The sequence below is a fragment of the Callionymus lyra genome, chromosome 4 (genome assembly GCF_982586985.1).
Source record: "Callionymus lyra chromosome 4, fCalLyr1.hap1.1, whole genome shotgun sequence".
Lineage (NCBI taxonomy): Eukaryota > Metazoa > Chordata > Actinopteri > Syngnathiformes > Callionymidae > Callionymus > Callionymus lyra.
In genome coordinates, this window is record NC_141821.1 from 16,613,342 (window position 1) to 16,633,608 (window position 20,267).

General features: G+C 41.2%; 1 protein-coding gene across 2 annotated transcripts in view; it reads right to left on the reverse strand.

The window, feature by feature from the left end:
* Positions 1-697: 697 nt before the first annotated feature.
* Positions 698-20,267, reverse strand: part of eya1 (EYA transcriptional coactivator and phosphatase 1) — a 46,072-nt gene continuing 26,502 nt past the window's right edge. For both annotated transcript variants that reach the window (XM_087788965.1, XM_087788966.1), the window contains 7 exons: positions 20,089-20,178; positions 8,249-8,307; positions 8,024-8,184; positions 7,750-7,864; positions 6,724-6,845; positions 5,969-6,069; positions 698-2,500 (listed from right to left, as the gene is read on the reverse strand). In XM_087788965.1, the coding sequence (XP_087645091.1) occupies positions 2,420-2,500; positions 5,969-6,069; positions 6,724-6,845; positions 7,750-7,864; positions 8,024-8,184; positions 8,249-8,307; positions 20,089-20,178 (729 nt within the window). In that variant the 3' untranslated portion in view covers positions 698-2,419. The remainder of the gene's footprint in view (positions 2,501-5,968; positions 6,070-6,723; positions 6,846-7,749; positions 7,865-8,023; positions 8,185-8,248; positions 8,308-20,088; positions 20,179-20,267) is intronic.

Here is a 20,267-nt window from a genome sequence, read left to right on the forward strand (position 1 = left end):
CATGTTGTTATTTAAACCAATATTTATGTCTTTATAGTATTTGTCCAACACACACAGTACAGACAAGAAAGGGAGCTTGTGTTTCAGTTATTTCCTTCCAGTGTGAATAACCTTAGAAATATTTCTGGATCCAGATGGTAATCATGTCCAAAATGTCTCAATATCAACATTGCCTGAGAAAAGCTGCTTTGCTAAACGGTAACTTGTTAATGTTTGAACTGAACAGAAGTATTATCACAATTATTGGACTTTTAAGATCTTTAAAAAACAGTTTTGATCCATTAAAAAAATAATTTAAAGGTGACCTAAGAATCAATTAGCCGGGGGGGACACCAGAGGTACTTACCTGACAGCAGGCCGGGGGGCTCGTCTTTGATCCAAACATCAGTTCTATAATATTTATTTTTCTATGGTTTTAACGTGAAGTCGCGCCATTTTTTTTCTCCAACTGGACATAAATGGTTCAGAGCTTGTGATATTCAAACAGCATCCACAGTATTTTAAGCGTTGGATAACAACACCAATGGATACTTTTTACTAAAAGTAGAATGAATATTAGTTATTCAAAGGTTTAAAAACAAAATGAAGTGAGTGATATTCACTTGTAAGCAGAGCGTTCATGTTTCAACGTCAAATTCCAACCTCTCGTTGTCAGTGATTAAAAAAACAAAAATAAATACACATGAGGGGCAGCGTGTACTACTTCACAAATTAGTTTTATTAATTTAAACACAATCAAATAATATTGTCAAAAACATCTGTACACATATTTTGTAGACACAACAATCTGTTTCACAATGAGGCCCGTGTAATGTAAAGTATTTCCAGTTTGCATTTTATGATTGCGACATTTTCCTTTTAAAAAAGCGTGCCGTATGAATCTATAAAAAAATGTCCTCTAGTTGCCTACCTTGATCTAGCAGCAGTACGCAGATACCCCGGCGAGCAGGGGGGAGATGTGGATTTAAGAAGATCACACACTGTGGTGAGAGGCGGCGGCGGCGGCGACGGGCGGGTAGGATGGGGGGGTTCAGCGGGGACGATTGAAATGTAAAGGCTGACATGTGCGAGGGAGAGGGAAAATCAGAAACACCAGTTGGTTTCTGTTTAAGAAATTCACAGTCGATAGCACATGTTCCTGTATGTTCACAAATCCTGTGTTGTTAGTGGCTTTTCTCTCACCGGCAATCATGGTTTCCCCCTCGTCCACAAATGTAGACGCACCACCAGAAGACCTTCATGTGCTTCAACTAGCTAATAAATAAACAAAAATGTGGTGTTGGAGTAGAGACACTATCGTATAAAATGTTGCTGTACAATAATAGTGCCAGTACCAGGGTCGGGCGTGTTGTTAAAATGGCCGCCGTTTTTTTTGATTCAAGGTGTAATTTTCCTCAAGCTGTGGGTGGGGTGGTGTGGGGGGGGGGGGGGGGGCGTGAGCTGGTGAAATGAAAGCTCGTTGACACGTGACATCCATGCTTTTGGTCTTGACAAAAACAATTATCTACACGTTTACTGAACAGGTCTTGAACACATCAACACTTGAAGGCGTCACATGAGTGACAGGACGCCCTCCTTGTTTTCTTTTACTTCACCAAAAAAAAGAAAAAAAAAAGAAAAAGCTGCTGTTCGAGAGCGTTTACCTAAATGAATATAGGAATAGTCCAGTGATTACAAACTTACACACACGAAAAAAAAAAAAAAAATCTCCTCTGTACATGATTGTCTAAGCATCGTATATAAAGTTTTTTGTATTTCCTTAAATTATTAGAAAATCCCACTGTTTTGTTTATTCCATAAACGTCTCGCTCGGTGGAAATCACTTTGTAAAGGCACAAGTCTTTATGGTTGAGGTACCTTCTTATAGTCGCTCACAAAGTCCGTTTTTTAAATAAGAAAAGTAGACAATAAACATCGAGGCTTTTTTTTTTTTTGTCACCGACCGGATGAAGACAAAAAGAAAAGAGAAGCCGGACATTTAAGGAGGAGGAGGAGCGAGGGACGATGAGTTGTCACCGCCAGTAGTTGAAGTGTTGGAGTCCAGTAGCTCGGCGCTCCTCCCAAGCTGTGAACCCCGACACGGGTCCCGGCACCAGCTCAGGGCCCTTAAACACTTTGACAGCTCCAAAAAAAAAGGAAAAAAGCAGCCAATTCACAGTAACCTGGCGAGCAGCCGCGGGGGCCCAGAATCAATCGACTGTCTTCAAGAAAGTAAAGGTTTGAGTTAAGACAAAGTGTGTGTCAGCGCTTCTGCTCGGCTTCCGTTTCCCTCCCGGAAGACGGACGCCAGGTAGCGCGGGAGGGGGGGGGGGTAGGACGGGACGAGCTTCTCCTGGTGGAGTCTTGCTGGGGCGGCAGGGCAAAAGGTCAGAGGTCGCAGGATGTGCTGTGGCCGAGCGTTTGCTGCGGTGCCGCGCTGCTACAAGTACTCCAGGTCCAGGGCGTGGTGCAGAGCCATGAGGTCCGAGTGGCTGGAGATCCTCCAGAAGGGCATGTTGTGCTGGAGGGGGAGCAAGGAAGGAGGAAGTGGTTAGTGGACATCAATGATGTGAATCCTGCGAAACACATGTTGTTACTGTTCTTGCTCATTATTTTCTCGGTTTACTGACCCACAATAATTCCTTTTTTTATGTTGGTCACTTCATCTTTACGCTGGCTATGAAGTTACAGCTGTTGCATTATACCATGTTGACAAGTACTGTGTTTGACTGCAACACAAAATGTTCCCAATGTATCAATTAAGTGCCATCCATCCATCCATCCATCCATCCATCCATCCATCCATCCATCCATCCATCCATCCATCCATCCATCCATCCATCCATCCATCCATCCATCCATCCATCCATCCATCCATCCATCCATCCATCCATCCATCCATCCATCCATCCATCCATCAATCCATCATCTATCCAACGATCCACACAGCCATCCATCCATCATCCATTCACTCATCTATCCATCCATCCATTGGTCCATCTGTCTATTCATCCATCCATCCATCCATCCATCCATCCATCCATCCATCCATCCATCCATCCATCCATCCATCCATCCATCCATCCATCCATCCATCCATCCATCCATCCATCCATCCATCCATCCATCCACATCCATCCATCCATCCATCCATCCATCCATCCATCCATCCATCCATCCATCCATCCATCCATCCATCCATCCATCCATCCATCCATCCATCCATCCAACCAACCAACCAACCGTCCATCCATCCATCCATCCATAGCTCCCTCCGTCTATCCACCCAATCCAATCATCCATCCGTCCATCTGTCCGTTTGTCCATCAACCCACCGCACAAACCATCCATCCATCCATCCATCCATCCATCCATCCATCCATCCATCCATCCATCCATCCATCCATCCATCCATCCATCCATCCATCCATCCATCCATCCATCCATCCATCCATCCATCCATCCATCCATCCATCCATCCATCCATCCATCCATCCATCCATCCATCCATCCATCCATCCATCCATCCATCCATCCATCCATCATCTATCCTTTTGGTTAAAGGTTGAGCTAATGAGAAAGTTTGAGGACACAAACTAATGTGTCTGCTATAAATACTATCCAGTGTAACACATATTTATCAGAGATGATGTATCTTATGGATCATTCTGTTTATAATTAACAAGTTATTGATGGTATAGATGATGTGTAGTTTTTTTTTAAGATTTCATTGATTTCAGGACAACATCTAAAAAATATTTAGCCCACAATAATCGAAAAGTAAAAATCCTATTTTGTGACTTGATGTTTTTTTCATGTTGGCATGATGTCTTTCAAAGTCTGTATTTCTTCGCTGTTGCCAGAAAAAAACAACCAAGAACACAAAACAAAAAGAAACGGAAGAGAAACCTGAGTCGTCAACCATGAAAGGAGCTTGTCAGGTGAAGCCCCCCCCCACCTTCTGTGGCCCCCTCATCCAAAGGTATGGCCTCTCCCAGGCATATGTTCTGCTTAGAGGCGCCTGCACTGACCCTTAAAAGCCTTTTTCTTTTTGTTTTGTAAATTGTCTTTTAACTTTAAAAGCCCGGCGACGTTATCGTCCAGCCATCTCTCTCGGACCTCTCGGTTAAAAAATACGCCAAATCGCTCCAGACAGAGGTTTCTCCGGTTTGGAGGACGGAGCGAGAAGATTACGTTTGTAGTTGCTCGCGGTGTCACGTCTGATCGGCGGCTCCTGACATGGAAATTGTTGTGTTATTTCACACAGTCTCTGATGTTGACACAGAAACCTTTTACCGCTCGTCTCCTCCTGGGACTCACATCAGTCAGGCGTGAAGAAAACACCAAACTCCCCCATCAATGTCACACTCAGACATCTGAAGACGGAGCGAAAATATTTGCATCTTTTTTCCACAATCATCCCTCAAGACCATATTCCCACGACTTGTCCTGCTTTTCATAACAACCGAGCTGTTGCTCTTCACCGCCATCCGGGGAAAAGGTCGCTCCAGATTTCTGTCTAGTCGTCAGTCCGCGTTCACAGGTGAGAAAAAAAGAAGCTGGAGGCTTTTCAAAAGAAACACTGTTCCAGGACCGACATGACTGTCTGCAGCCTCAGGGCTGTGTGTTCATACACAAACTCATATTTGTCGCCTCCGACACAAACTCCCGACGTGTTTTTTTTCCAGAACATCATCCGCGCTAACAAGCAGGAAATATTCTTATATTGACAACAATGGCTGGAGCTCTCTATTTACGCTGCTCCTTCATCTCGCCTGAAAGGGCTTGTCTAGCGTTTCACTGGCTGCATTCACCGCGAGCAGGAATATGTAATTATGCCACATCGCCTCTGAGAACCTGAGACGTTGGCAGAAGATGCTGATTACAAACCACAGCCTTTCGCTCTCTTGTACTTGGACGGATATAAGAGGATAAAGTGAGAAAAAAAGCGCTGATTCAAGACCTTGGAATGCGAAGCAGTTTTGTTGTTTGAAGGCATTCAGGGTGAACTCACGACCTTCAGGCTTCATCCTCATTACTTTTCATTCACGCGATGATTTCATTAACTAGCGAGCATCATCAAAACAACATTTTAAAGCTATATACGCGGAAAATTTTGGATGAGTATGACATGAATTTGAACAAAAATATGATCCTAACGTGGGCGGCAAAAAAGAAAATTCAACCCTTATGCCACATTTAATTTAATTTCTTCTGCCAAGGAGGTTATGTGATCAAACGGATCAATTACCTGTTGGAAAAGAAACTCAAAATGAATGTATCTTTGATGTTTTTAGGAAATGTTAAGGAAATGTTTATCTATGTTTCATATCCAATGTTGTTTTATAAAATACCATCTGGATCCGGGAAAGTTTTGAAGGTTTTTCCATTCGCATGAATGTCTTCTGCTCAACTAACAAAATAAACCTCACCCAAAAAAACAAAAAACAAAAGGAAAATCAAAAAAATAAATAAACAAACTTCTGTGTGACTTTTTAGACAGAATTAGTTTTAATTATTTAACTAGTTTTAGTGTTGTCGGGTCAGGTTTCTAGAGCGTTAACTCTTCTGTCATCTCAGTGTCAAGGTGACCCGAAGGCCTGGAAACAAATGTGTTTGTGGCATCCATTGTGTTGTCTCTGAGTCAAGTCAATCTTCCAGAAATACATTTGCAGTGTTGGACCCAGAGACGACACAAGGGATACCTTAAACACATTTTTTTTCAGCCCTTCGGGTCAACTTGACCCAGAGCTATCAAGGGCTTAAACACTGTGAATGTTGCTAAGCTAACATCACTATTGGAAAAGTGTTCTTGGCATAAGATGATGGATCAAGAATATTAGTTTTCAGGCCACTGGGTCACTTTGACCCAGAGACTTCTTCTGTGAGCCATGTTGACTCTCCGTGCTTTTGATACGACATCTATTAAAGCTTCTTAAAAACTGTCATCATGCAGCTGCAGGTGTGAACCAGGACATCAAGAACGTACCTTTTTCGAGCCTTGTTCCTCCTCCACGCCGTCCCCGACGACAATGTAAACAACTTTCCTCCCGAACCTTTGAATCACTCTCTCGAAGCAGCTCTCTTTCCCTGCGGAGGAGTCCATTGAAAAACATAAGTGGCTCGTAACACACACACAGAAAACCATCAGGTTGATTCAGAACCACGAGGTGACAAGAGCCCCTTTAAAAACAGCCCACCACAAAGAGAGGCCGGAGTGTAAACATGTTTGAGGGAGACTCGATAAGATCAGCCTTCAAATACAGACGGTCTGAAAAGCATTAACCCGGCCTCTCCGCTCCTCTAACTTGGGACAAATGGACTTTAGTCTTCAAATCAGTCCTGCATGGACCTGTTTAGAACGACCAGCAGACCTAATGCCTGGAAGGACCCCGAGCTTAACTGCTCCGAGTCCAGCCCTGGACGGACTTGAGAACGGCGCAGCTGCGTGTTTATTTTGTATTTCAAACACGAAAGAAAGTGGAGGAAGGAGGAAGAGGGGGCGCTCTGGCTGAGGAATGACACACATGTACAAGTGGTTTCACATGCCGAGACTTAGCAGCATCTACAAGAACCTCAACCTCGTCCTTCTTTGAGTTCTGCTCCGGCCCTCAAAACACACACACACACACACACACACACACACACACACACACACACACACACACACACACACACACACACACACACACACACACACACACACACACACACACACACACACACCAGTGAATGACATTTTACCTATTTTAGTTGCACTGTATATATTTTCAATAGGAAAGACGATGCCGAGGCCGTACAGGAGGACTTTAGCGAGCGCAGGGATGAGCTGCGTGGTGGTCACCAGGATGTTCACACAGTTTGACCTGGAGGAACAAAAAAAAAAAACGAGTTTTAACTCCAAGGTCATTTCAGGTTCATGTTAGTTGATTAAGAAAAAATACATTTTTTCTCTTGAAACATACTTTAAATAATATTGCAGATATTTTGGCAATTATTGTTGTTAATTAAGTGATTACTTGTTTCATACTTGAAATAAAACAATTATTAATAAAAGCCCCCAATCTGTAGTCTTTAAAAATAGCATCCACTAGTGTCAGGAGAGTGGTACTGCAATGTTGTAAATTCTCAATTTCGCTGTTGCCAATTGTTGTTTTTATTTTTATTTTAAAAACTAAGATTAATAATCTGAAGGTTTGTCATACTAACAATCCAAACAAATGGTTTATGACGCTGACAAATGCATCCAAACAAGAGCTGACAAATGCTGCAAACACCCCTCTTGTTTTATAATTCTTAAATATTCAGTTAAACTTTTCTTATGAACTGGACAAATATTTCACAATGAAATGAGTTCCAAACTTGTTTTAAGGTTGAATGCTCCAAAACCACAACTGTGCAACGTTTGACCGTATTTATGTGGCCCTCGTGAGGTCAAAGGTCATGTAGAAACTAACAATTGTATTTGGTCTCTACGTTTATAAATCATTACCATTCCCCAAAATTTGAGGATAGGGTTTCTTGTCAAAACATATTTGGAAATTCTTTTTTTTTTCATCTCAGACAAATGCTACATGTGCTAATCTTATAATAAACATTTAGCTAGAAAATTTACCGTAACTTTTTTCAAATAAACCCACGTGAAAACGTCAAATTCTCGTTCTTAGGAAAATCTCAATGCGCTTTGTCTGTTTTCTTTAATAGCACTAGGACTTATTTACACCACATGTGGTGCGGGACTGGATACAATTTTCCTTGGTGGGGTCCTACCTTGAGTGGATTAATGTTAGTGCTTTCAGTGCCAGTGTTAACCAGGAGTCCGTCAAGGCTTCAATTTCTGCTCTCAATTGCAACCAGGCTTCCCTCTTAGCCGGGCCCAGAAGACCTGAAATGGAGGGCAACGATGTTTAGGTTGGACGGACGCTCTGAAATACCAGAGAAATTCTCTTTAAAATGCACCACAAACACGTGAAGTGCACTTTTCTGAGCAGGACTTCACAATGGTGCGAGTGCTTCCAGAGAGATCTGCGTGACGGGGGATTACCTCCGACGTTATTTTTGTAGGTGGTGTAGATTTCTTTTACTCGTCTGTAGCGGAAAGCCAGCTTTCTCATCCAGTCCACGCCTCCCCTCACACCTGTGGCCAGACACAAGTTGGCGCTGGTGGCCGCTGCGTGGAAACCGTCGGCACCGAAGTTGTACGTACTGAGGACAAGCAGAGACCGTGAGCGACTGTCGGATACGTGCCCGACGACAGTGCGACGTTTACCTTAGATCCTGACCGTTGTCGTCGGACGACACGTCGTCGATGTGCACCTGGTCGCATTCCTGAAAAGAAAAAAGAAAGGAAATGTTTAACGGGGGATACTATGAAAGCAGGTTCTGTTGATATGTTTTAATCTTCGGAGACATTGACTTTCAACATAAATTAGCATCACCGTGCGATTCTCTCCCTGTGCTCTCTTGAAATGTCAAACTCAGTTAGGATTCACCATCAGGATGAAGTGCTATCATGTCAGCTAGAGTTTAGTGATGTGTATTTCAAAAACTAGCTTGTAATAAACACAGAAAAACCTCTGCACAGCAATGTTTAATCTACGTCCTCCCAGCTCGTGCGGTATGACCTTGGTTTCATGATTGTGAAAACAATAACCTGTTTAACACGTACAGCTGTAGTGATGAGTTCACTGTGAGGGAGTGAGACAATAACTGAGCAGTTTGTTGAAATGAGTTTTGGCAACCTTTTAGGACCATTGATATATTTCCCGACAAGCTGGAGTAGATTTTCATTAACCCTGAGCTTCTACCACTGGAAATGTTATTTTTAAAAGAGACAGAATCCATAAAAGTTTCAGTTCTAGGGAAGTATCCTGGACATTGCAGTACAACTGAATAATGAACAAGCATAAGTAAAAGTTTGGTTTTGTATTCAAGAGTTTGCCGTCTTGTGTATATTGTTTGTGTTATTTTAAATTTCTTGCCATGTCGTTCATTTGAAGATACAGTTTTTTAATTGACATTACACAAACAAAAGACATGGTTAAAAAACTTACAAGATATTTAAAAGGCAACTTTTCTTGTAAAGAAGGAACCAAAGCACTGACTCATAGATTTTTTTCTAAGGCCATGAAGTTAAAACAAAACCAGAGCATTTATTTGATGTGACACTATTTTATGAAATGTAAAAATCAATATAGACTCGGAACAACTCCCATGAAGTCATGCTGTTTCAAATCGAAACCCAATGAAGTGTTTAATAAAATAAATCGGTTTAAACAGCTAGTATTTTTACTTCTAATTTTGCGATGAGATTTTGGTGATTTACTTTCCTGCCTTAAATGTTACACTTGATTTGATTACGGTTCCCTTGGATGGGTCGAAACAAGTTGAAGGAAATACATAGTTGGAGTCATTGTTGAGGTTTTTAACGTCCTGCCAAGCACACAGTGTTTGCTTTTCCAGGACGGACATGTTTTTGGATACTTGGTCCAGAAGAACGAGCTCCAACTGCCGCAGATACAAGGATGTTTAAAGAGCCGAGATGTTCTGTAGGTGAGCGTCAACATGTGTGCAGACTCCTTCCCTGAAGGTCGCCCCGGTGCTCTTGTTATGCGACTTGAGGGATTCTACCGCTCCGGTACACGCTAACGCAATCCAGACTTTCTGGTAAATGTAACCTACTAGAAAAATTGAACCTGATGCTAACCGCCAATGAAATTATGACCTCTGATTGCTGCTGCGCCACACACCAACACAGCCCCGGGGCGAGTCAGCCAGCCGGCAAAAGAGTGCAGGGGAAAGCAGACTGAAAATCTGTTATTAGTTTTCCATTTATAGGAGAGCTTAAAGCCTCCCCCCCGTCCCCCCGTCCTCCCCTCGGCCAGCTTACGGGGGAGTCCGGCTCTGGCATATTTACACAAAGTGCAGGAATGACATTTTAGCTTTTAAAAATACGAGTTAGTAAAACACATCCAACAGGAAACACAGCCGTGGAAATAAAACTGGAAGGATGCGGATCCAAATGTGCCAAAATATTAGTCTCACCTGTTTGACGTGAAGTGAAAAATTATAAATTTGGATATGAAGAAAGTTTTTTCCCTGGGATCAGGTTCAAAAAATGGCCTTTCCAAATTTTAAAGCTTTTTAATTAAATTTAATCCGGCTGTTAAGACAGGAAAACACAGAAAGCACTTCCTCGTTTTTTGGGTCCAGTGTAAGCGAGGCCAAAACTCTGACGTTATTGCATTCCTCTCTAATGCTGGTCCAGGCAAGGGTAAGGGCTTTGGACTGTAAACCTTTTTTTTTTTATTTTACTGGTTCCCCTCTGAACAAATTTTTCATCTCCTTGGATTTGTGGGGAGAAGGAGGGGAGACCGACGCGGAAAGAAACTCAAACCAGCTGTTCTTTAACAGAATTAAAATCTTGACCCCCAACCCCTGCTCTAATACCGCCAGTCTCTCGCCAAGCCTGTCCCAGCAAGCGCCCAGATCCAAAGAGGAAAAGACTTTGACCCCGTGACCCTTTCCCCTCCTCTTTGGGCTCCGGCACCCCGATAAGGGGAAGGAGCAGAAAAAAAAAGGTGGAGACGGAGGTGTAGAATGTGCGAAGATGTTCCAGTCTGACCTCACATGGAACCTCCAGATGATGGACTGGTGGGGATGAGGGGCGGGCGGGGGGTCCTGGTCTAAGCTCTTGTTTAATACTCGAAGAAAGCTCCAATTAGTCTCGTTTTGAGGATCTGCCGCTGCACAACTTGTGTATAATTTATGTTCACAAATTAGCCCCGAAATGACTTCAGAAGAAACCCAAGCCTGCAGTCTTAGAGCGTAACTCCTTCAGAAGAGAAGGCATGTTGGTTTGTTTAGGAAAACAAAAAAAGGTTTTCCGTTTCTCATAAACACCAATTCAGAGCGTAATCCTTCAATAACTATAATTACCGTAATTACCTAATAGTGAAAACAAGCTCCAAGTTCTTTGTGCAAATATTTACCTTTAAATGTACTACTAACTTATGTGGTGTTGGAATATTCTTATTTCTACGACATTATCCAGATGATCTTAATGTAAAGTTTATACAATTATAACTGACTTAATTCCCATTAAAGGATTTCGGATATTATTATTAAGAAAACTTGCTATAATTGGTAACAAATTTTATTCTAGGATAATTATAATAATTATCATTACTAAGAATCAAACCAGATTCATATGAACTTTGAAGATCAAAAATGATTCAGAAAATACAACATTAAACAGTCTATTTGGAAACATAAACAGTGGCGCTCAATATAAATTTGAGTCGTAATCATGAAATGAACCGAATTTAAACAAATGTAATGTTTTAAAATGGAAAGAGTCCTGAGAATATCGCGGTTTTGGGGCCCCGTCAACATTCAAATTGGGAAATTGGAAGCATTCTGTTTTGACAGCTTTTAGAATTTGCGGGTACTGCAACACTTAATTAAGAGCTTGAAGCGTACAGTGTGTGTGTGTCTAAAGTGAATAAAGAGAGTGGCGGCCTTTGGAAGAAAGTGCAGACTCAAGTATTACTGCTCCCAGCTGGTGTTGGCATAAACCTCTGCACTGGCTCCCTGGGAGGACCGGTGGGGGGGGTTGATGGTGGAGGTGGTTGTGGGTAATGTTGTACTGTAACCCTGACACACACTCATTAGGAGCCACTTCAGAGGAGCTCGTAAACACCATGCAGCCATGGCTGCCGCAGGTTCAAGTCACTTAGGCGCGGGTCGTATAGTCGAAACGGATGAGAGGACGAGAAAAGTGTGAACTTTACTAACTGACTTAATAAGTGACAATCGCAGGAATTAAAGTGGGAAACAATGAACGTGCTTGTGTTGGCTTCACATGTGCATTTATGGAGGTTTAGGGGTTGCTGGTCTGAAGCCAGACTCGTGGCTAATACCTGGAGCTATTAATGTCACAGTAAAGTATCCTACTCCCTGCTTTTAAACAATAATATCATCTGTTGCACCTACTTTGTAACATGAACAAAATTGAAGTACATTATTTCTTGCGACGTATTGTCGATTACGTCACATTAATATCAATCTAACCTTAACTATACTTTATATAGATACATAGATAGATTGATTTCTCCTTCGGGTAATTGGGTTTACAGTTCGGTCCAGCAAGTTTCATTAAAAACTACAACAAGGGCAAATAAAAGTACAAAGTGCAAGGGATGACAAAGTGCAAAACATGGCGAAAACAATCTCCAATTTTACCAAATAAAATCACATAAGCAGCAGTTACAATATTGGCATCAACACATGAACTAGCAGAAGATTTTTGATAAACCTGTTAAAACATACTGGTAACCAGTGTTCAAAGTTAACACCCAAACTACACCCTGGTTCAACCATATCATCTTTTAAAAACCTCCATTATTCTTGAGTGTACAATAAGTACAACCTCCATGAGTACCCAGAGGCACGCTATGCTAACACAATCATTATTTATATATATATAAAATATATTTATATATATATGTATAACAAGTAAAAATGAAATAAATATTTACAGTCATTTGTCTAACAGTAGCAGTTGTGGCACATCAAATGGCAGTTGGAGAATTTTTCAGAACTTTCGTAGCATCTCTTTTCCATCCTATCCCCCTGTTCTCCCTCAGCAAGCAAACAGTGGTCTTTCTAAAACCTACAATCACCGCTAACTTGGACCAGATGTTCCTACTGTATGCAGAAGCGAGGAACCTCTAGCAAAAGGTCCTCCCAATTCAAACACTTTCTGTTGAATTCATCAGCATTTATTTTTTCATTCAACGTCAACAATTCCAACTCCTGGTCTCTGCAGTATTCATGAAGTCTCATTCAAAAGGTTTCACAGTGCTTGGCTATGTCGTGTTTCATCATCTATTATGGTTTGGATTTTTTTTTATAATTTTGATGGATTATCAGGTTAGTTATGAACATAATGAGAAGACTTTTATTATGTTGTTTTCTGTTATTTTTAAGTGCATGAAAACTTTAAGATGTTTTTTTGATTCTTACGAATAAAAAAAAAATAGTTCAAAAAGAGCAAAACTATTTGTGACACAATGTTTACACTCTTGAAAGAATACATCTCATCATCTACCTTTTCCCTTCCTGCCCCCCTTTTTTTTTTCTCACATGCCGACTGAAAACTTTTCAGCGGGTGAAGCTCTCAGAGCCTCCTTTGTTTCCCCGGCATCTGTCATTGAGCAATCAGCAGTGACGGCCGGAGTCTTCCTGTAGCCTGGAAACAGCTCCGAGTGTTGAGTGCAGCGGTCGGATGAGCAGAGATGAAAACTCCACAGTGTGTTCCCAAAACAAAGAGATCGCCACTCTTTTTAACTACACAAATAAATAACGTTGAAAACTGACTGTTGGAAAGTTTTGTCTAGATGATACACATAAGTTCGCCCACGTTACTTCAGATGTTTCATTTGTTTTCAAGAAAGCAAAACTAACAACTATAAGAATCAGAATACAGTTTTGGTGGTAAATTATGATCCGGATCCCTGAATCCTTTGAAGGATTGGTCACGCTTTGTAAAGCAGATCTTTCCTTTCTTCTTTTTTTTTAAATGTGTGTGTTGTTTGTTTTGGAATGCAACCTACTGTCCCAAGCAAATCACTCACAACGATATTTCAAATGCTAAAAAAGTGTATGAATTATACGAATAAAAAAAGTATTGCAGAAATATTGTGAAAACACGATATAAACAAACACAAATACTGAGTCATCAGAGAGTAGCATTAAAATGCTTCAGTACAAGATAGCATGACTAGCATGAGCAGGTCATTTCACGATAACTGTTAAATTCATCACAGACGTTTACATTCATTTTATTTTAGTAACTTCTAAGTATCACACTATTGACTTACATGTCGAACAATATTTTAGCTTTATCGGTTTCATTTTAACTACTTTTTAGGTCTTTAAAAAAAATGTAGTAATAGCCAACCAGCACTTTTCTACCCACTTTAATTTTCTCCACCTTTTTCTCCGCCATTTATTCACTTTTCACTGCTGTTGCTTTTGATATTTTTATGCGTTTACATGTTTTTATTTGCTGTTTTTTTAAGTTACATATGTATAGTGACCTCGAGTGTCAAGACACGCCTTTAAATAAAATAGATTATTATTATTATTAACATTAAGACAACTGAGTAAATGCAGTAGCTTCGGTCGAAGAAGATCCTGGATATTTAATGAACAATGTATTATTTCAGACAAAGATTTAAATCCATTGAATTCAGTTTTTCACTGCTGACAACTTATTGTGTTATTTGTCATTCCTATGGCGAGTGTAATGTCTTCAGCTGGTGGTGGTGGTGGTGAAGGGGGGGGGGGGTGCAAACCAAGTGTGGGTGACAACAGCCGTCATCACAGAGTTTCCTCCACAGACTAATGCCATGTGAAAAAAGCTTGTCCATGGTTCGCAGGTTTTCAATACCTCCACTCTCTGCAGGTAGAACCCCCCCGCCCCCTCTACCCTGTGAACCCCAGCGGCTTCCTACTCCGTTCCCACTGCAGGTACCCCTGTCTGCGAGGAGCGAGGGGGTGTAAGGGGAGGGGGGGTGATTACCCGGGGGTCAAACACAGGATGTGGGCAACAAAGAAATACTTCTTCGAAACCCACTTCATTCCAATCCACAATTTGTGCATGAACAGTTACGGAATTCAAACAGCGGCGCCAAACAAAGTGCTGGTGTAGAAAAGTCCCTGCTGGTCCTTCTTGAAGGTCTGGAACAGAGAGGTGTTTGTTGTCACTCAGCGTGGACGAGGACAGAACAGTAGTCGGCTCCCAGGATTAAAAAATGAGGTGAGCGTGATGGATAAAGTGCGTCTCCACACCTCGGTGGGATCAGATCCTGAGCCCCCCCCCCACACCCCCCCCTCAAGAAGTGCCAGGGTCGCCTCCGACACCCACCAGACTGGGCAGGTGCCACGTCTTCTCTTGAAGACATCATTTGTCACCAGACAGCAATGTTATATTTGCTGTGCGACCACAGCCTGCGCTGATGCATGGAGCGCTTGTGTTGGGACAGTGGGTGGAGGGAAGACTGACAGCCTGGTTTTCGCTAAAACCTCAACTTTCTCTCTGTAGTCCTTCCAGAACACATCAGTTGTCCCGCCTCCACTTGACGGACCTCTGTTTAGGAGGCTGACAGAAGTGCTGCATTAGCGGCCAGGCGGATGATGAAAAACCCACATCAGCAAGAGCAACATGCGATGGTGCCAATCCCCCAACATACTTAAAACATATTTTCTTAGATTGAATTTACGAGGTGGTTGCAGGCCTGTGTATGGAGGGAAACTCCGAACAGGAGCGTGACACTCGAGGTTCTTCTTTAGTGCGTGTATTATCGGTTTGATCGAGAAGGATTTCTACTTCTTTCCTTCAAGCGCAATAATGATCTTTTATTTGTTTGTCACCCGACCACAAAACCCAGTCCCTTGTGTTGTTTTCGATAGAACAGCTTGTATTTATCTTAACAGTTTCTTTAAAGTACAGTTTTGCAGAGCGAGCACTTTTGTTATGAAGTAAATCCACATGTACTTTTATCGTGGTGCAGATTCATCACAACTTTAAGCGAGTGCAGTCAATAGTTGGAATATAAAGAGAGCCGCTCCACTGACCAATAGCCTGTTTCGATTTATTTTTAAAGACTGTCATTTTTGTTTGTCCCACAAACACGTATTTAAAGGAGTAACAACAATGATTCAAGCATTTTGAATTGTATCACACATATAGCTACTTAGTTTTGAGTACAAATCCTTTTTCAAATCGTTTTACTTCTTCTTCACTTATTGATTGGTGAAAAAAATGTAAGATTTTCTCTATAGATTTGGTAAAATCATCGGTAAAACTATGTGACTGATACATATTAAGATGAATGCTATTATTGCTGGCTTAGCTAGTCAATAACTGGTGTCATTCTGAGTTTAACACTTTGCATATTTTGCTTAAAATCTAATTGACTGAAGTACCAAATACTACAAATAGAATAATCAAAACATTTACAATAAAACCTTTTAAAATAAACACAGTTTTCCCATGTATTCATTTAAATTCATTTTCTTTTGTCAAAACAAGATATTTTACATGAAGACAATGTTTTTTTTTTAACATAATCATGTGCGTCGTGTCTGAAAAAAACAGTATTGTTTCCAGATCATATGTTTCTTGTGTAGAATATCTTGTCCTTGACTGTTTTTCTTAAACATTTAGTCGCACAAAAATGTATGGATTCAATAAATAACACTAGCAGTAACTAAGTTGCAGAGAACGGAGAGACCTCCATAAAGCCACCAATCAAATCCCGCGCCACTGGATCCGACAACGTGCACCGAGACATAAAACCAACACGAGGGTTCGCGGCTAAGAGACTCTGGAGGGCCGTTGGAGGCTCTTGGAGAAGGTAACTGTGCATTTCACAGCATCTCTTATTAACAGGCAGCCCCCGGGTGAGTGACAGAGGAGGTTGCAGCCGCTCCGCTGCAGACCGGCAGCTATAAAAAGCTTGCCGTGTCACCGGGTTGATCCACAGATACAGTGTTGTGAGTGTGTGAGAAGTGTTGGACGCGGCGCGGAGGTATCAGCGGGCTAATTTAGAATGTTCTTACCTTTAGAGACCCCCCCCCGCCCCCCGCCTCCCCAACCGACTCCCCCCTTCCTCTCGCTCCCTCCCTGTGAGTGGTTTGCCCTTGTGCCCTTTATCCTTCAGACTGGGGGGGGGGTTGTTTTCTCACCCAAAGGAGGGTGGGGGGGGGCAGCCCCTGTACCCCACTGTGCAGAGAGCAAGGGGGGGGGGTTTCGTCCAGCAAGAAAGAGGCCCCTGGTTCCCACATACCGCTCAGTGTTTTAGCATTGGGGGCCGCAGCAGCGCACCTACAGTAAACTCACACCCCGAGTCGCTGCAGAGCTGTCAATCTTGTCAGCGCGCGCCGTCCTCGGCGGGCTTCATTACTCGCATCAGTTTAGACCATCATTTAACCTGACGCTCCACCGCTGTCGCAGCTCTGCGCTCACGATCCAGGAGGAACCAAGAGTTGGAGCACTTTTTTTTGAACCACAATAAATGGCTCACGGAAAAGATTACATTTTAAGAACTTATTTATAGTATTACTATACTTTATGTAGTTACAATGAGCAATGTAGCAGAAAAATAATCCTGAAAATGAAGGAATTATCTTGAATATATATAGAGAGAGTTTTTTGACTTGGACTCTGTGATTTATTTCAATCAATCAATGATATGATTCCAACGACATACAGAATGTATGTATTATTTATTCACACTTTTAATTATTATTTAATCATTATTTATATATATGTACACTTTGAAAAGCAAATGTAATAAACATTTTAAAAACAAATAAAAATACTAAAACATTATATAACAACAAGAAATAGTAGTACAAATGCATATATATATATAGTTTTTAAAATATATTTACTGTAGTGTATAACTTTTTAAGTAATATATTTTCTTATATAGGTTTTTCAAAATTTGCTTTAAAAGTAAAAATCATTTGTAAACATCTTTTATATTTGTCTCCACCCTGTTTTTTAATGTGTTCTTTTCTATATTTCCGTGCACTTCTCTTCCTGAGTCTCCGCCAGACGACTCTTGTCATTGAGTCATTACTTTGAATCACTTTTTATTGAATCCTTATCATTCCACTCACGACCGTGTCGACGGAGGCGCCGAAATCATTTGTGTTACCATGCAAAATAACCACGATATTCCTGGTCCAAACGACGAGTTCAAAGTCTATCTTGAGGAAGCTGATGCGCCGATGAGCGGCGGGCGAGAGCCGAGGAGTGAGATAGACGTCAGAGTGAAACTGATCCCCGTTGACCTCTTTGGCATGCCCCCTTTCTTTTTATGACTTTCCTCTGAATCGTCACTCAGCAGCTCTATCAACATGGCGCGGGGCCCTCATTGACACACACACATCAACACACACCACCATTACATTTAATCACATGCGTTTGTATTATTCTCCACAGAAGAGCTAAAATCTCGCAGCACCGCACTGACCGTGGTCCATATTTAAGGCTCTTGTCCACGGGCTGGCAGGACACCAGTGCTAAGACTCACACACACTGCTAGGCCTCTAACTCTGCACCTGTGTTTCTGCACAGCCTCTGGGGTCTCCCTTTATGGCTTAGATTAAATTAGATGGACCATATGCATTTCTGCACATGCTTAAATACATAACTGCCGTTGGCCGCGGTATTTATAGTCGGACTCCATTTAGCTTGATCTTAGATGCGCGACTGTAAATCAGCGGAGAGGAAACACAACTGGCCGGGCATTACTCAGAACTGGCACTTAACACCGGGACCGGGCCCCGGCCCCGGATTTAAGAGCAGAGATCAATACAGTCTTCAGCAGAATTTCACTCCTTCCCTTCTGGAATGATTATTGGAGCGACGTCTGGAGCGAGATATTTATGTTGGATTCTCCCGTCAGACCACAGGCGGCTATTTTAGTCTTAGTGCAGCGCTGGCTGAAGCTCCGGGGGGAAGAAGAAAAAAAAAAAAAACTTTCAAGTGTCAAAACAAAATCAAATAATTTGGTTTGTGAGATAAAGCAGAAGAATTTTGAAATCATTTCACGAGACGTCTGAGCTGCCAGTGTGGCTGTGAATGCTTTCATGACACATGAAAAGAAATCAAAACACGGGACAGATGTTGAGCAAAACCACATTTAAGTGTTGTCACTGCGCTGACGTTTTTTTTTTTTTTTTTTGTTTTTCCTCAAATGATTGGGGCACGTCTATTAAATAAAGTGGAGCTACAAGGGATTCTACACGGCCGGGGCATAAGGAAAGATTTAAGGCAGCCAATTGCAGCCAATTAACTTTGATCACGACGGCTAGGTTTTTTTTTAAAATCTCAGTCACCCGTCTGTCTGGGTTCCTTGTCTTTCTCTGACTCTTTTTTTCCGCCCTGCGTCTGAGCGAAGCTTCAGGTAACGCAGCACAACACGCTGGTGAGTAATGAGACTTGGCAGTCGGGCCGCGGATCTCTTCACACTTAAGTATCAAACAAAACATTTCCTCTCCTGTGAGGTCAGCGGGAAGCAGGACAGCGAGGGGAAGGATCTCACCAGGAGAGTTGAAGGAACGGAGAAGAAGAAGCACAAAACAAAAAACCTGATGATAAAACTACTTTTGATACTATAGATTAAAACACTTTTATTAAAAAGGTTCTTCAATATAAATACATCTATCAGGTCATGTAAACTATCACAATTCTTATCTTAAATATTTATTTATTTATCAGTTATTCCTTTATTTAAAAAGATGGACTATCTTTGGGTCATAGAAATAGATGATGTTTTTTGTGATTAAAAGCATATATTAAGGAAAAAAACAAGTTAAACATGAATGAAACAAAGAGGGAAAAAAAATCACTTGAATTGATGTGAAAACCATAAAAAGTGTTAATATATCATGATGTTGGTTGAAATATGAGGTTGAATGTTTTAATTAAAGTACTTTTTTTGAAGGCTTCCTTTTTTATTCTTAGTGACCAGAAAAAAAGGTCAAAACATAACAAAGAGAAAAACACAAGAACAATAAAATCAATGACTTGGAGAGTAGATAGAATCAACGTTAAGTGTTTATATGTCATCATATTGGTTGAAATATGTTGGTTGAAATAAATGTTTAAATCATGCTCTCTTTTATACATATTATTTAAAGATTTATTTCCTTTAAAAATATATACTGACGTTTTTCTGTTTTTGAGCCTCATAATAATAATAATTTGTCACCAACCTCTTTTTATTACGTTTTCTTTTTTTTCTTCTCAATTATTTAAGAGACATGATCTCGTTGCTTTGATAAAGAGTTGAAGCTATTCAGCCATGACAGCACTAATACTGACTCCGTATGAGTGAGAACAAAACAGTGGGCAAAGAAAACCATCTCCAGCAGCAGCATCACAGTTTGATGCGGCTGAACATCAATACCAGTAAGTATGCTGTACTGGTATTGAACTCATTGTGTAATAAGCCACAGTGAGTAGAAGCACAAGTCAAGGGAAGAAGAGAGAGAGACTGAGATTCAAAGTAGATGGACAAGACTTACCTCTAAGTCGTTGAAGAATAAATGAGTGTCGGCCAAGTTGAAGATCATTTCCTCCATCCTCAGACCTAACGATACAGATGTGGGCGGATCCTATAAAGTGAAAAAAAATACATTTTTTAGCAGGTTGTATGATAGAAAGTACAAATACAAGAGAGCGTGACAATGAACTCAGATTCTTC